The sequence below is a fragment of the Hyla sarda genome, chromosome 6 (assembly GCF_029499605.1).
Source record: "Hyla sarda isolate aHylSar1 chromosome 6, aHylSar1.hap1, whole genome shotgun sequence".
Lineage (NCBI taxonomy): Eukaryota > Metazoa > Chordata > Amphibia > Anura > Hylidae > Hyla > Hyla sarda.
The window spans coordinates 19,396,438-19,413,055 of NC_079194.1; the positions used below are offsets into that span (position 1 = coordinate 19,396,438).

At 47.1% G+C, this 16,618-nt stretch overlaps 1 protein-coding gene across 5 annotated transcripts in view; it reads left to right on the forward strand.

Annotated features, from left to right (window-relative positions):
• Positions 1 to 16,618, forward strand: part of SUCO (SUN domain containing ossification factor) — a 129,506-nt gene that overhangs the window by 94,513 nt on the left and 18,375 nt on the right. For all 5 annotated transcript variants that reach the window (XR_008844748.1, XM_056523261.1, XM_056523262.1 and 2 more), the window contains 5 exons: positions 1 to 46; positions 1,720 to 1,785; positions 8,659 to 8,739; positions 11,263 to 11,356; positions 12,564 to 13,688. The exon at positions 1 to 46 is cut by the window's left edge and continues 43 nt beyond it. Coding sequence is in view for 4 of the 5 variants with exons in the window: in XM_056523261.1 (XP_056379236.1) it covers positions 1 to 46; positions 1,720 to 1,785; positions 8,659 to 8,739; positions 11,263 to 11,356; positions 12,564 to 13,688 (1,412 nt within the window). In the remaining variant the exon portion in view is untranslated. The remainder of the gene's footprint in view (positions 47 to 1,719; positions 1,786 to 8,658; positions 8,740 to 11,262; positions 11,357 to 12,563; positions 13,689 to 16,618) is intronic.

Sequence of the window (16,618 nt, forward strand, 5' to 3'; positions counted from 1 at the left end):
TCTCAGTATCACTCAGAACGCCCGGATATTTATGATGAAGATGACGGTAGGGGAATTCCCTGAAAAAACAACTATAATAGGAAAATGATTTTATTACTCACAAGATGGCATACACGTTATTGATGACAATATGTTAATGCAATCAGCAGGAGGGATGACATGACACTGAATTTACGAGATGGTAGTCCCCCTTTTAAAAAAAAAAAGGGTTATCTGGGATTAGAAAAACATAGCTGCTTTCTTCAAGAAACAATGCCACTCTTTCCCTCAGGATGTGTGTGGTACTACAGTTCAACTCCCTTCCCATCAATAAAAGTGTGGTGATGTGTCTGCAAGAAGGCAGCTATCTACATATAGATAGATCTATCTGTATATATCTCCATATACGTCTCTCTGTCGGTCTGTGTGGCGGTCTCTCTGTCGGTCTGTGTGGCGGTCTCTCTGTCGGTCTGTGTGGCGGTCTCTCTGTCGGTCTGTGTGGCGGTCTCTCTGTCGGTCTGTGTGGCGGTCTCTCTGTCGGTCTGTGTGGCGGTCGGTCTGTGTGGCGGTCGGTCTGTGTGGCGGTCGGTCTGTGTGGCGGTCGGTCTGTGTGGCGGTCGGTCTGTGTGGCGGTCGGTCTGTGTGGCGGTCGGTCTGTGTGGCGGTCTCTGTCGGTCTGTGTGGCGGTCTCTGTCGGTCTGTGTGGCGGTCTCTGTCGGTCTGTGTGGCGGTCTCTGTCGGTCTGTGTGGCGGTCTCTGTCGGTCTGTGTGGCGGTCTCTGTCGGTCTGTGTCTCTGTCGGTCTGTGTGGCGGTCGGTCTGTGTGGCGGTCGGTCTGTGTGGCGGTCGGTCTGTGTGGCGGTCGGTCTGTGTGGCGGTCGGTCTGTGTGGCGGTCGGTCTGTGTGGCGGTCGGTCTGTGTGGCGGTCGGTCTGTGTGGCGGTCGGTCTGTGTGGCGGTCGGTCTGTGTGGCGGTCGGTCTGTGTGGCGGTCGGTCTGTGTGGCGGTCGGTCTGTGTGGCGGTCGCTCTGTGTGGCGGTCGCTCTGTGTGGCGGTCGCTCTGTGTGGCGGTCGCTCTGTGTGGCGGTCGCTCTGTGTGGCGGTCGCTCTGTGTGGCGGTCGCTCTGTGTGGCGGTCGCTCTGTGTGGCGGTCGCTCTGTGTGGCGGTCGCTCTGTGTGGCGGTCGCTCTGTGTGGCGGTCGCTCTGTGTGGCGGTCGCTCTGTGTGGCGGTCGCTCTGTGTGGCGGTCGCTCTGTGTGGCGGTCGCTCTGTGTGGCGGTCGCTCTGTGTGGCGGTCTCTCGGTCGCTCTGTGTGGCGGTCTCTCGGTCGCTCTGTGTGGCGGTCTCTCGGTCGCTCTGTGTGGCGGTCTCTCGGTCGCTCTGTGTGGCGGTCTCTCGGTCGGTCTGTGTGGCGGTCGGTCTGTGTGGCGGTCGGTCTGTGTGGCGGTCGGTCTGTGTGGCGGTCGGTCTGTGTGGCGGTCGGTCTGTGTGGCGGTCGGTCTGTCTGTGTAAATAAATATAAATTATATAAATATAATCATAATCTAATATATTTTTTTTCAAGTTACGTTTTTTTTGGGGAGGCTCTTGGGGGTCGGGGGCTCTTGGGGGTCTGGGGCTCTTGGGGGTCGGGGGCTCTTGGGCTCGCACACAATAGTGAGAATGAGTCGTCTACTTTCCCATTATTACAGGACTTTCTATAACCACTTAAAATCTTTATGTAATTTTCTTTTGTTTTACAGATTATCCGATGGATTACAACACGAGAGACGACAAATCATCGAAGAACCTGCTCGGCTCTGCTACAAGTGAGTGGCGGAACGTTCACCCGCACGAGGAAACAATCCCAGGATTTTATTACTGTAGTAGAACGCAGGGAGGATTAGGTTTTATTATTTTATTATACGATTCCCCCTGGTATCCTGCCCTGACATTTGGGATTTGTAGTCTTTACTCCCTTATTAGATATTTGGCGTTCTCTCCCTGACCCTCCTGACATTCCTCCTAATTAAATAAAGCAGATGCCCGGGGACTCGGCAACAATGAGCGATTGTTCTCTAGTCTCCGAACTGTTTGATCTTGTGACTTTTCTATTGTTCGGGCAGCGCTTCTGATGAATATAAAGTTTACCTACTGACTATGGGAGAGATTTCTCGAGATTAGTGCAGGAAATGGGAGGAATGGTCTAGAACAGTGGTCTCCTCCAAACTGTGGCCCTCCGGATGTTGCAGAACTACAAATCCCAGCATGCCCGGACAGCCAACGGCTGTCCGGGCATGCTGGGAGTTGTAGTTGTGCAACATCCGAAGGGCCACAGTTTGGAAATGACTGGTCTATAACAACCAATCAGAACCCAGATCAGATTTCTGTAACATCCGGAAGGCCACAGTTTTCTTACAACCAATCACAATCCAGCCCTTTGGGAAATTATAGGGGTCATGTGATTTGGTTGCTATGGGCCATTGCTTCCGTTTTCCTCTGCTCTGATTCGCTAGACCGGTATTTTCTGGTCCTTTATGTCAGAGGGATTCCCTGGCATGAACATTTATACGTATCACCAGTGTTGAGTATATATCCAGCAGAACCGGTAAGGTCACACAGAGCGCATCTGCAGCGTATTTCACGCTGCGGATGTGCCAACAACAGTCAGAAGAGCGAGCTCCCTGCCGCAGCTTGGTAGCTCTGTGTGTTCCCTCGTAGCAGCGTCTACAAGCGGACACACAGCTACACGGCCACAGCAGGGAGCTTGCTCTTCTGACTGCCGTCAGCGCATCCGCAGCATGAAATACGCAGTGGATGCGCACCGTGTGGCCCCACCCTAAGTCTGCATAAATTAGTTCTGCTTTTATTGGGCTCAAGGTTCCTGAAAAAGATGGATACACTCCTAGAAGTGTATCTGGACTTTTCCAGGTAACCGCAGCACTTTGAAGGCGGCGCTAATTTATGCAGACTAAAGCAATCAACGGCCGATACGGGTTTGGCTGCACGAACCATGACTAATGCTGCTTCTCTGTTCCACCTAGGGTCCCATGTGTAAAGAGTCACTGTCACTTGAAAAAAACTTTTGACATGGCCTAGGGACGCATCAAAAGCTTTGTCAGTGTCTCAGTTCTGAGACCCCCCCCCCACCACCAATCAGGAGAAGGAGCAAGGATAAGAGCGGCAGCGATCTTTGCTCCACAGCTATCAGTGTTCTGTCATTCTGCTCTATTATAAGTCTATGGGTCAGCGGGACAAAGATGGCTGAGAGGGAGTCGCCAGATTTGTTGCCCTATCCTTATGACCGGGTCCCTTTAGTAAATCACTGTTACTTGTTTTTGATTTTTTTTTGTAGCTGTTGTAGAGGTCTTATATTCACTGTTACACACTGCAGAGTACGGAGTGCTCAGTAGTCTGCCATATTCATGAGCGTCTGCTCTGTCCCGAGCATACACTTGGTATTGTTCTGTCAGTATTGGTCACAGACAGAGTGCTGTTGGTGACCAGAAATATGGCAGTCTTCTGAGTTCTCTGCAGTGTGTTTATGCTGCGGATCAGAAGATGACGGACTCTACAGTGTGCATCTAGTTGTACCTGCTCGTAGCGGCAATCCGCCACTACGAGCAGACAGTGTTCTACAAGTCGCCGCGCGTATGCGCAGTGTACACGCACACATCGCGGCTGCTCTCAGCCTAGCTCGGAGCAGGGGGAGCGACCACGATGTCTGCGAGTACACAGACTCACAAATCGCTGTGTGTCTGCTCGTACAAGCAGGCACAGCAGGAGGCACACACTATAGGGGCCGTCATCGGCGGGTCTGCAGCATAAAATACGTTGCGGATCCGTTCCATGTGACCCTACCCTTAACGACAATGGACGTAAATGTGCGTTAAGTACCACTTCACCATGACGTACAATGACGTACATTTACGCGCCGGCATGACTGCAGGCACCGGACCGGATCATGTGCGGCAGGTCCCGGCTGCTATCAGCAGCCAGGGACCCGCTGGTAATGGCAGACATCCACGATCGTGCGGATGTCCGCCATTAACCCCTCAGATGCTGTGATCAATACAGATCACGGCAGTTCGGTACTTTAAATAGATGATCGGAGTGCCCGCAGCGCTGCCGCGGTGATCCGATCATCTGTAATGGCGGCCGGAGGTCCCCTCACCTTGCTCTGGCCGTCTCCCGGGGTCTTCTGCTCTGGTCTGAGATCGAGCAGACCAGAGCAGAGGAGGACCGATAATACTGATCAGTGCTATGTCCTATCCATAGCACTGAACAGTATTAGCAGTCAAACGATTGCTATAGATAGTCTCCTATGGGGACTATTAACCCCTTAACGACAATGGACGTAAATGTACCTCATGGGGACGTGGTACTTAGCCCACCATGACGTACATTTACGCGCCGACATGATCGCGAGCACCGGAGCGGTGCTCGCGTCATGTCCGGCAGGTCCCGGCTGCTATCAGCAGTCAGGGACCCACCGGTAATGGCGGACATCCGCAATCGCGCGGATGTCCGCCATTAACCCCTCCGATGCCATGATCAATACAGATCACGGCATCTGCAGCTGTGCGGTACTTTGCACGGATGATCGGATCACCCGCAGCGCTGCCGCGGGGATCCGATCATCCAGCATGGCGGCCGGAGGTCCCCTCACCTGGCTCCGGCCGTCTCCCGGGGTCTTCTGCTCTGATCTGAGATCGAGCAGACCAGAGCAGAAGATCACCGATAACACTGGTCAGTGCTGTGTCCTATACATAGCACTGAACAGTATTAGCAATCAAACGATTGCTATAGATAGTCCCCTATGGGGACATAAAAAGTGTAAAAAAAAAAAAAAAAAAAAAAAATTTAATAAATAAATAAAATAAAATAAAAAAAGTAAAAAAAATTTGAAAAATCCCCTCCCCCAATAAAAAAGTTAAACGTCCGTTTTTCCCATTTTACCCCCAAAAAAGCGTATAAAAAAATTAATACACATATTTGGTATCGCCGCGTGCGTAAAAGTCTGAACTATTAAAATATATTGTTAATCATACGGTGAACGGAGTAAACGTAAAAAACAGTTCAAAATTGCTGCTTTTTTGTCACATTTTATTCCAAAAAAAATTAATAAAAAGTAAATCCTAAGCAAAAGTGATACTAGTAAAAACTACAGATCATGGCGCAAAAAATGAGCCCTCATATCGCCCCATATACGGAAAAATGAGAGTTATAGGTGGTCAAAATAGGGCAATTTCTAACACTAATGTTGTTAAAATGGTTTGAGATTTTTTTTTAAGTGGTACAATTATAGAAAAGCATATAACTTGGGTATCATTTTAATCGTATTGACCCACAGAATAAAGAAAACATGTCATTATTACCAGAAAGTGTACAGAGTGAAAACAAAACCTTCCAAAATGTGCTAAATTGCGGTTTTCTTTTCAATTTTCCCACATAAATAATATTTGTTTGGTTGCGCCGTACGTTTTATGGTAAAATAAGTGATTAAATTAAAAAGTACAATTGGTGACACAAAAAACAAGCCCTCATATGGGTCTGTGGATGGAAATATAAGAGTTATGATTTTTAGAATGTGAGGAGGAAAAAACTAAAATGCAAAAATAAAATTGATCTGTTCCTTAAGGGGTTAAAGGGGTACTCCCGTGGAAACCTTTATTTATTTTTTTTTAAATCAACTGGTGCCAGAAAGTTAAACAGATTTGTAAATCACTTCTATTAAAAATTTTTTATCCTTCCAGTACTTTTTAGGGGCTGTATACTAAAGAGAAATCCAAAAAAGAAATGCATTTCCTCTGATGTCCTGACCACAGTGCTCTCTGCTGACATCTCTGACATTTTAGGAACTGTCTAGAGCAGGAAAAAATCCCCATAGCAAACATATACTGCTCTGGACAGCAGAGGTCAGCAGAGAGCACTGTGGTCATGACATCGGAGGAAATGCATTTCTTTTTTGGATTTCTCTTTAGTATACAGCCCCTAAAAAGTACTGGAATAATGAAGATTTTTTAATAGAAGTGATTTACAAATCTGTTTAACTTTCTGGCACCAGTTGATTTAGAAAAAAAAAGTTTTCCACCAGAGTACCCCTTTAAAGGGGTACTCCGCGGCTCAGCGTTTGGAACAAACTGTTCCGATCGCTGGCGCCGCGAGTCTGTGACGTCATAGCTGTCACGCCCCCTCCCATAGACTTGCATTGAGGGGGCGGGGCGTGACGTGATGTTATGAGGGGTGGGTCTATGACATCAAGAGCTCCCGCCTCCAGCGTTCAGAACAGTTTGTTCCAAACGCTGAGCAGCGGAGTACCCCTTTAGGGCAGCATAAATCTGTGGTCGTTTTTTTATTTTTTTATTTATTTATTTATTTTTTTTAAAGGGGTTATCCAGGAATACAAACACAGAGCTACTTTCTTTCAAACTTAGAACATCATAATTACCTCCACTGCACTTAGTGTGTGATTCCGGACAAATGGGCTCTACGGACCCTATTCACACATCAGTCTGCTCAATAGATCGTAGCGTTCATACTGCAGACTGGTGTAATGAAGCAGAATGTCCATAATGATATTAGGATTTCTAATTCTTCACATGTTTGTTCAAATCTTCACGAAATATTCAAGCATGTATTCAGACATAGAAGTAAACAGCATCCCTCGGTCAGATGGAGAGAGACTACTTTCTTTCAAAGACAGCTCCCAGTCTGTTTCCAGGTTTGGTGCGGTTCTGCAGCTCAGTTCCATTGAAGTGAATGGAGTCAAGTTGTAAAACCACACCCAACCTGGAGACACACAGAGAGCTGTTTTTGAAAGAAATTACCTCTGTTTTTCTGTTCCTTTATAACCCCTTTTAAAGGGGTTCTCTGGTGCTTAGACATCTTATCCCCTATCCAAAGCCGCTGGGGACCCCCGTGATCTTGCACACAGCACCCCGTTTATAATCATTCCCCGGAGCGCGTTCGCTCCGGGTCTGATTACCGGCGACCACAGGGCCGACAACGTGTGACGCCACGCCTCCTCCCCTGTGTGACATCATCTTCCGCCCCCTCAATGCAAGCCTATGGGAGGGGGCATGATAGCTGTCACGCCCCCTCCCACAGGCTTGCATTGAGGGGCAGAGCGTGGTGAACATGCTCAGGAGACTGATTATAAACGGGGCGCTGCGTGCAAGATCACGGGGGTCCCCAGCAGCAGGACTCCCACCATCAGGCATCTTATCCCCTATCCTTTGGATAGGGGATACGATGTCTAAGCACCGGAGTACCCCTTTAATACATACTCCAGGACCTGACGCAGTGTGAATCCAGCTTTATGTGTGTGAACAGTGACAATGGCTGCTGATTTGTGTATTTGAGGCTCTTTCATTGTTGCTGTGCTCTTTTAGCTGCTGCATCGTCTGATACGCGATCATTGCGCCAGGGACATCTCTAGGATTTCATCTATCAACCGCAAATAGCCCTAGGGATAAGAGAAACGGCGCCACCATAGTCTGTAGGCTGCCTCTGGAATTGCAACTCAACCCTAATTTTGTACAATAATCTAAAGAGGGTTTGCCTGTTCTAGGCTAACATCACACTTGTGTCGGAGCTCCGTTCCAGATTTCATTGTATCCTGCAAAATAAATGGATCCCGGCGGAACCCATTAAAGTACATGGGATCTCTCAGTATCCACTGGTGTTTGTGGTTTAAAGGGGTATTCCATGAAAAAAATATATATATTTTTTTCCATATCAACTGGCTCCAAATTACTTCTATTGAAAAATCATAATCCTTCCAGTACTTATCAGCTGCTGAAGTTTAGTAGTAGTTGTTGTTGTTTTCTGTCTGACCACAGTGCTCTCTGCTGACACCTCTGTCTAAGGAACTGTCCGGAGCAGGAGAGGTTTGCTGTAGGGATTTGCTCCTACTCTGGACAGTTCCGGAGACACGGGTGTCAGCAGAGAGCACTGTGGTCGGACAGAAAAGAGCTCAACTTCAGCAGCTGATAAGTACTGGTAGGATTAAGATTTTTTTTTTTTTTTTATAGGCGTAATTTACAAATCTGTTTAACTTTCTGGAGCCAGTTGATATGAAAATTTTTTATTTATGGATTACAGAACCCAGAGACAAGTTTGAACTAGGGATGAGCGAACTTACAGTAAATTCGATTCGTCACGAACTTCTCGGCTCGGCAGTTGATGACTTATCCTGCGTAAATTAGTTCAGCCTTCAGGCGCTCGGGTGGGCTGGAAAAGGTGGATGCAGTCCTAGGAAAGAGTCTCCTAGGACTGTATCCACCTTTTCCAGCCCACCGGAGCACCTGAAAGCTGAACTAATTTATGCAGGATAAGTCATCGACTGCCGAGCCGAGAAGTTCGCGACGAATCGAATTTACTGTAAGTACGCTCATCTCTAGTTTGAACCTATATCTATAACTGCGTGCCTCCAGCTGTTGCAAAACTACAACCCCCAGCATGCCCGGACAGCCGTTGGCTGTCCGGGCATGCTGGGAGTTGTAGTTTTGCAGCAGCTGGAAGCACCCTGGTTGGGAAACCTGATATAAGCGTAGGATTTATAGAAGTAAAGCATTGCTTATCTATAGCCGAGCTCCGGGCCTATACAGCGTGTGTTTTGTTACAGTGTTGCGCAGCATCTTTTCCGTACAGACCGCACTGACGTGTTTTGCTTGTTGTTGTCCCTGCGTTCTCTTCAGATGCCATTCTTAGCATGGTGAATAATCTTGCAGCTAACATGCTGGGGGCGAATACTGAGGAGGAGATCACGGAAGGGAAAGGTAGCGGCTTTATCTTCATATTACAGCATTACCGTAATCCTAATATGAAGGGAATTAAAGATTACATTTTATTACTGCTCTATGCTACAGGCAATAGACAAGGCAACGTTATCAGAGAGTTACCACTAGAGATGAGCGAACTTACAGTAAATTCGATTCGTCACGAACTTCTCGGCTCGGCAGTTGATGCCTTTTCCTGCATAAATTAGTTCAGCTTTCCGGTGCTCCCGTGGGCTGGAAAAGGTGGATACAGTCCTAGAAGACTCTTTCCTAGGACTGTATCCACCTTTTCCAGCCCACCGGAGCACCTGAAAGCTGAACTAATTTATGCAGGAAAAGTCATCAACTGCCGAGCCGAGAAGTTCGTGACGAATCGAATTTGCTGTAAGTTCGCTCATCTCTAGTTACTACCTCTGTGGCTGGAAACACATGCAGTTTGAGGTGCAACAAAAAAAAAAATTGCAGCTGCTTTTTTTTTTTTTTAGTTTTTATTTTTTTGCAGTTTTTTAATTTTCTCTTTGCTGCAGAAACTGCAGCATAGAGAAAACTAAAAAACTGCAGCAAAGAAAATAAAACAAAACTGCGGAAAAAAATTGCATGATTTTTTTTTTTTGTTTGCAGCAAAAAATACAACTGAGACAAACAAAAAAAAAATCCTGCAATTCTTTTCCGCAGTTTTGTTTTCTTTGCTGCAGTTTTTTTTTTTTTTTTCTTGGCTGCAGATTCTTTTTATTTCTCTTTGCTGTGGGTTCGTTTTATTTTCTTTGCAGTTTTTTATTTATTTGCGGCAGTTGTTTTATTTTCTTTTTACTATCTTTGCGGCAGTTTCTTTCATACTTTATTTTCTTTGCTTCAGGTTCTTTTTATTTAGCAGTTTCTGCAGTTTAGATTTGCTGCAGGTTCTATTTTTTTCTTTGCTTCAGGTTCTTTTTAATTTATTTGCAGTTTATTTGCTGCAGTTTTTTCTTTTCTTTGACGCAGATTCTCTTTATATTATTTGCTACAGTTTTTTTCTCTGCTGCAGTTTCTTTTGGTTTGCTTGGTTTTCTTTGTGTTTTTTTTTAATTTATTTTATTCTTTTGCTGCAGTCTTTTTGTTACTGCAGTTTTTTTGTTCTTTGCTGTAGTTACTATTGGTTTGTTATGGAAAAGAAAGTGCTTCCATTGTAGATTTATTTATTTATTTATATATTTTTTTTCAAATCCAAACTCAAAACTGCACAAAAAAACTGCATGTATGACTAAAGCCTTATATTTTTATTCCACAACTTGAGCACAGCAAATAGAAAGTAGAAATAGTATAGAAAACTAACGGGGCTTCTGAAAGCATGTGCCCTGCACCGCAGCTCTGTGGCCGATCGCACAATATACCGTACGCATTATATGTACATATGATCTGCTAAGCAAACCAAACCCTATAACCACTGCTGTGGTTGTTGCTTGATTGAGTTCTGTTGAAGGGTTAATGCAGGATTAGGGGAAAAAAAATTGCTGCTTTTTTTTTTTTTTTTTTTTCTCTCAGAAAAAACAGCACCACTCTTATCCTCAGGTTGTGTGTGGTATTGCAGCTCATGTTCATTGAAATAAATATGTTCAAACTGAGAACAAGAGTGGTGCTGATTTTGGAAAAATCATCTCCTTAAATATTTAGTTACTCCTATTATTATAGAATGTTTAAAAGGGGTATTAAATATGGCTATTTTATGGTTATTCAAAGGATGTTCTATAAATATCTGATCCATGTGGGTCTTTCTATCACTCACCCTGTTCACACTTCCACATACCACCAGCTGTTGCAAAACTACAACTCCCAGCATGCCTGGACAGCTGATTTGCAACAGCTGGAGGCACACTGGTTGGCAAAGTCGCCACTAGGACCGCTCGGAAATGCACAGTCTCCATAAACATAAACAAAACATTTCTGTGGATTCTGCCGAAAGAATTGACCTGTCACAGTGCAGCAGAATCCCACTGAAAACTATTGGACTTTGCTGCAACAGAATTTTTGAGCAGACCTCTTTTTTTTTATTTTTTTATTTTTACCCCATTCTGCCTGGAAATTCCACCATGTGAACAAGGCCTTGCTGTAATGCATAGACATGCTGTGTCCTCCAGAGTGAGATGCCCTTATAGCCGCTCTTAACTTTACCTAAATGATGGGGGCCCCAAATATTTCCCCCCCCCCCCCCATTAACTCAGATTGGGTTTTTAAATACAGACATGCTCTGTAGGGGGCACTGTTGCTTTCTAGTTTGCCCCTCCACATATATATATTTTTTATTAATTTTTTCTGTTCATTTGAGCCCAAGACACATTAACACAAAGTTGTAGGGTCCCTATAGGGCTAGACACAAGTGTTAATACAAGTTTTAGGGCTCCTATCAGGGTGTTAGTGGGTGTACCCACTGTCTGGCCTGTATTTTTGGATATTATAAAATACTATCCTTTCCAGTGGTTTTCTCATTTTAATGTAATTTCATTGCAAACAACCATTGACTGACTTATTTTTATGCATATTTTATAGTTTTAAATAGGAGTAAACCGCAAAATGTTACTACAGAATCTCAAGCTGCAAGCACGGAAAAGATACCCGAGCAATTGCCAACTCCTACAGCAACGTAAGTGTCCTCCACACCCCAGAAAAATTCAAAATACCTTTCTCTTAAATTTATTTTTTCTTCTCTAATGTTTTTACTATTTAAAAAACCATATACCGTATTTTTCGCTGTATAAGACGTACTTTTTCTTCCCCAAAACTGGGGGGGGGGGAAGTCGGTGCGTCTTATACGGCGAATACACCCCTATCGCGGCGGTCCCTGCGGCCATCAACGGCCGGGACCCGCGGCTAATACAGGACATCACCGATCGCAGTGATTCCCTGTAATAACCCTTCAGACGCGGCGATCAAAGCTGACCGCCGCGTCTGAAGGGAAAGGGACACTAACCCGGCTGTTCAGTCGGGCTGTTCCGGACTGTCGCGATTTCACCGCCAACATCCCGACTGAATAGCCGGGTTAGTGCTTACAGGACACCAGGAGGGATCTTACCTGCCTCCTCGGTGTCTTCTCCGTTCAGGGAGCCCCTGTATGGCCGGTGCTCTTCTTCCTCGTCGTCGCGTACGTGCGTAACAACGTGATGGCGGCGACTGAGAGCAAGGATACCCGGCCGGCAGCAGAGACGTTCCGGAGCGACGGGGACACGGCGACAGCGATGGAGCGACATCCAGGGCAGCGGTTACGGGTCCGGAGCGGCGGGGACACGTGAGTATTACCTCCTATGCAGTGGTCTTCAATCTGCAGACCTCCAGATGTTGCAGAACTACAACTCCCAGCATGCCCGGACAGCCGTTGGCTCTCCGGCCAGATAGCGGGTGTCGACCCCCGCACGAAGCGGCGGGCGACACGCCCCCTCAATAAATCTCTATGGCAGAGCCGGATATTGCCGAAGGCAGCGCTTCGGCTCTGCCATAGAGTTGTATTGAGGGGACGTGTCGGCCGCCGCCTCGTGCGGAGGTCGACACGCCCCCTTCCCGCCGGCTGTCGGGGCTCCGTACAGAGAGATCGCAGGGGGCCCCAGCGGTCGGACCCCCAGCGATCTTAAACTTATCCCCTATCCTTAGGATAGGGGATAAGTTGTTCACCACTGGGTCACCACTGGACTACTCCTTTAATCTGATGGGGAAAACCCCTTTTAATGTAAATGATGTCTTATGTCATATAATACTAAAGCATTGAGTATCAATCTTCGTTGTTACAGTGAAATGTTAAGTCTTAAGTTTTTGTTTTTCGGAGTGTAATGTTTGCTTGTGCTTCTATTTCTTTGCAGGTTGGAGGAAGAGACTGTGACTCCTCCTACAGCTTCTGCATCTGTCCCAGAATCGGAAGCTCCCATAGAAAGACCCATTGTTCAGCTTGTCCAAGAGGAAGAGGAAGAAGCTCCCAGCCAATCTACAGTGACTCTCCTGGGCAGCGATGAGCAGGAGGAAGAGAAGGTGTCATGGTTCGAGTTTGAGACCCAGCTTTACTGCGGGGAATTGGCCACCATCTGCTGCATCTCCAGCTTCTCAGAGTATATCTATAAGTGGTGTTCAGCCATTGTAGCTATTCATAGACAGCGTAGTAAAACAGTAGAGTACAAGCGGAAGGAGGAGGAAGAGGACACCTCCCAATCTACTCAACAGACTATAGCAGCTTCGGCTACTGTGGAGCCCTCGGCTGAACCATCGGAGAGCAGGATGGTAGAAAAGGCCACCACAGATTTCATTTTAGTAAATCCTGCAGATAATTCACCAGCCAGTTCTGCACATAAGATGGTAGAATCCATCCATTTGGAGCCCAGTCAAACCCAGACCATCTCTCAATCTGCGGTAGCCGAGGAAAGCTCGTCACCCTCAAATGAGGCCAACAAGATGGTGACGACCCCAACCCCGGCTTTAAGTTCTTCAGAACCTGTACAGGAACAAACCAAGGAGCTCAAAACGAGCGATGTCCCGATTTACGCCGAGAAACAAACATTAACCGTTGAGGACAGTCCCGTCACAGGCTCGGTGGAGAGCACCAAGGAGGAATCGGAGGACTATAACAAAGTCATTAAAGCTACGGAGACTACGCAGATCCAAGAAACTATCACGTCTACTGTGGTGACAGAGGTGGAGGCTAAGGAAGCGGTAAAGCCGGTAACGACGCAAGTTGCCGATAGCCCGCCGTCAGCGGAGAAAAGGGAGGAAGAGCACCTCACCGATGACGTGTCGATCAGCGCCAGCTTGCAAAGAAGTACTACTGATTTCTACGCTGAACTACAAAATGCTACTGACCTGGGTTATACCAACGGGAATCAAGTTCACGGCTCCAACCAGAAGGAGTCGGTCTTCATGCGCCTCAATAATCGGATTAAAGCTCTTGAGGTTAATATGTCTTTGAGCAGTCGCTATTTGGAAGAGCTCAGTCAGAGGTAAGTAAAAGTATTTGGGCCATTGGATAGGCCAGTGTTTCCCAACCAATGTGACTCCAGCTGTTGCAAAACTACAACTCTCAGCATGCCCGGACAGCCAATGGCTGTCCGGGCATGCTGGGAGTTGTAGTTTTGCAAAAGCCCGAGGTTCCCTGGTTGGAAACACCTGACTTATATAAATGTCGATCATTCTGCTAGGGCAGGTTTGAGCCATCAAAACTGCAGAGTCCAATACAGAAAAGATTGGAACGTTTCCCGGGTGTCATGCATTAGCCAATTATAGCTCATCTCACACTGAACTGCTCTGGGCTGTGTGTAGCAGAGTGAGGGAGGAAGTTCTCACCTGTATGGCTTCAGATGATGTCACACCTGCTGGGGAACGCCCCTTCCCAGTCTGTGAATCTGACAGAGACTGAGCAGAAAATACAGAACAATATCAAGGTAGAAAACTAAAAAAAAAATTATAAAAATTAAGGCAGGGGGTGGTTTATCATGATGGGGGCAGTGACCTGGGAGGATTATAAAATGTAACAAGATTATGACCGGTTCTCTTTAAGGGTACGATCATAAAAAACGAATCCACTTCAGGTTGCTTGCAGCTGAAATTTCCACAGTGGAAAATCTGTAAACTGATTATGGGGGAGATTTATCAAAACCTGTGCAGAGGAAAACTTGGGCCCCAGTTGCCCATAGCAACCAATCAGATCGCTTCTTTCATTTTCATGAAGGTCTGTGAAAAATGAAAGAAGCGATCTGATTGGTTGCTATGGACAACTGGGCAACTTTTCTTCTGCACAGGTTTTGATAAATCTCCCCCTATGTTTCTACCCATTGACTTTAATGGGTAGCAACTAGGGATCGACCGATTATGGGTTTGGCCAATATTATCGGCCGATACTCACGATTTTGGACGTTATCGGTATTGACAATTACCTTGCCGATAATCCGATAATGCCCCGCACCACTGCACCGCCCCAACCAGAGACCGCAGCCGCCATTGCCCCATTGCCTCCCCCATCCCTGGTTTTATAATTACCTGTTCCCGGGGTCCGCGCTACTTCTGGCTCCTGCAGCGTCCTGTGTTCTGCTGTGCGCTGCGCAATGACGAGTGACGTCCTCAACGCGATGTCACCATCAGTGCGCACAGTGACAGCTCAGGAGGACGCCGCCTGAGCCAGAAGTATCGTGGACTCCGGGAACAGGTAATTATAAAACCGGGGATGGGGGAGGCAATGGGGTAGCGGCGGCGGTCTCTGGGCGGTGCGGTGTGGTGGGGGTGGTGGCGGTGATAGGACTGAGGAAAGGCAGGGGGAGAGAAGCGGGTGGCGGCTGTCCCTGGCACCCCAAAAGCCGCTGCAGTTCATTGATTTAAAGCGCCCGCATTAAGTCAATGATCTGCAGCGGTGTCGCCAGGGGGGGTGGGGATAAATAGCCGATAACTTATACCGGAATATCGGTATAAGTTATCGGCCCTAACCTCCACAGAGTATCGGTATCTGCCCTACAAAATCGATATCGGTCGATCCCTAGTAGCAACATTATCTGCTTGTGGATTTTCCACTTTCGCTTGTTTTTATTACCAGCTGTCCATTTTACTATTTAGATTTTAACCCCTTAAAGACGCAGTATGTATATATTCTGGCAGGTCCCAGTTGCTATCAGCAACCAGGACTTGCGGCTCGATCGGGCTGATGTCCTGCATTAACTCTTTGGATGCCGCGATCAAAGTTGATCGCAGCGTCTAAAACGGGGAAAAAACTGTTGCCGGTTAGCTCAGTGGGCTGTACGGGAACGCAGCGGTTAAATCGCGGCATCCCGAACAGCTGAGAGGACAGAGGGCGATGCCTTATCTTGCTTCCCGCCGTCCGATCGGCGCTCTGCTGCTCCATGCTTGAGATCCAGGCTGGAGCAGCAGAGCACCGATGACACTGATCAATGCTATGCTATGGCATAGCATTGATCAGTGTCTGCAATCAAGGTATTGCATGTTATAGTCCCCTTTAGGGACTAAAAGAAAAAGTGTAATTAAAAATAGTTAACAAATGTGATTTAACCCCTTCAGTAATAAAAGGTTTAATCACCCCTTTTTCCCATTTAACCCCTTAAGGACTCGGCTTATTTTCACCTTAAAGGAGAGATCCAGTGGTGAAAAACATATCCCCTATATTAAGGATAGGGGATAAGTTTCAGATTGCGGGGAATTCGACCGCTTGGGCCCCCAGCGATCTGTACGGGGCTCCGGCTCGCTGGCCAGATAGCGCCTGTTGACCACCGCACAAAGCGGCAGCTGACACGCCCCCTCAATACAACTCTATGGCAGAGCCGAAGCGCTGCCTTCGGCAATCTCCGGCTCTGCCATAGCGATGTATCGAGCGGGCGTGTCAGCCGCCGCTTCGTGCGTTGGTCAACAGGCACTTTCTGGCCAGCGAGCCGGAGCCCCGTACAGGAGATCGCGGGGGGCCCCAGCGGCCGAAACCCCGTGATCTGAAACTTATCCCCTATCCTTAGGATAGAGGATAAGTTTTTCACCACTGGACTACCCCTTTAAGGGCTCAAACAATCTTCGTCTTTACACTTTTTTGTTTTTTCCTCCGCACCTTCTAAAAATCAGAACGCATTCAATTTTGCACCTACACCAATTTTGCACCATGTAAGGGCTTGTTTTTTGCGTCACCAATTGTACTTGGTAATGACATCACTTACCGTATATACTCGAGTATAAGCAGAGTTTTTCAGCACGAAAACACCCCCCTCGGCTTATACACTAGTGAACTCTCCACCCGCAGTGGTCTTCAACCTGCGGACCTCCAGAGGTTTCAAAACTACAACTCCCAGCAAGCCCGGGCAGCCATCGGCTGGGATAGTGGTTCCGGGCTGCTATCTTCACCGGGGAGGCCTCTTCTAAGCGCTTCGGGCCCGGCCCCAGAATA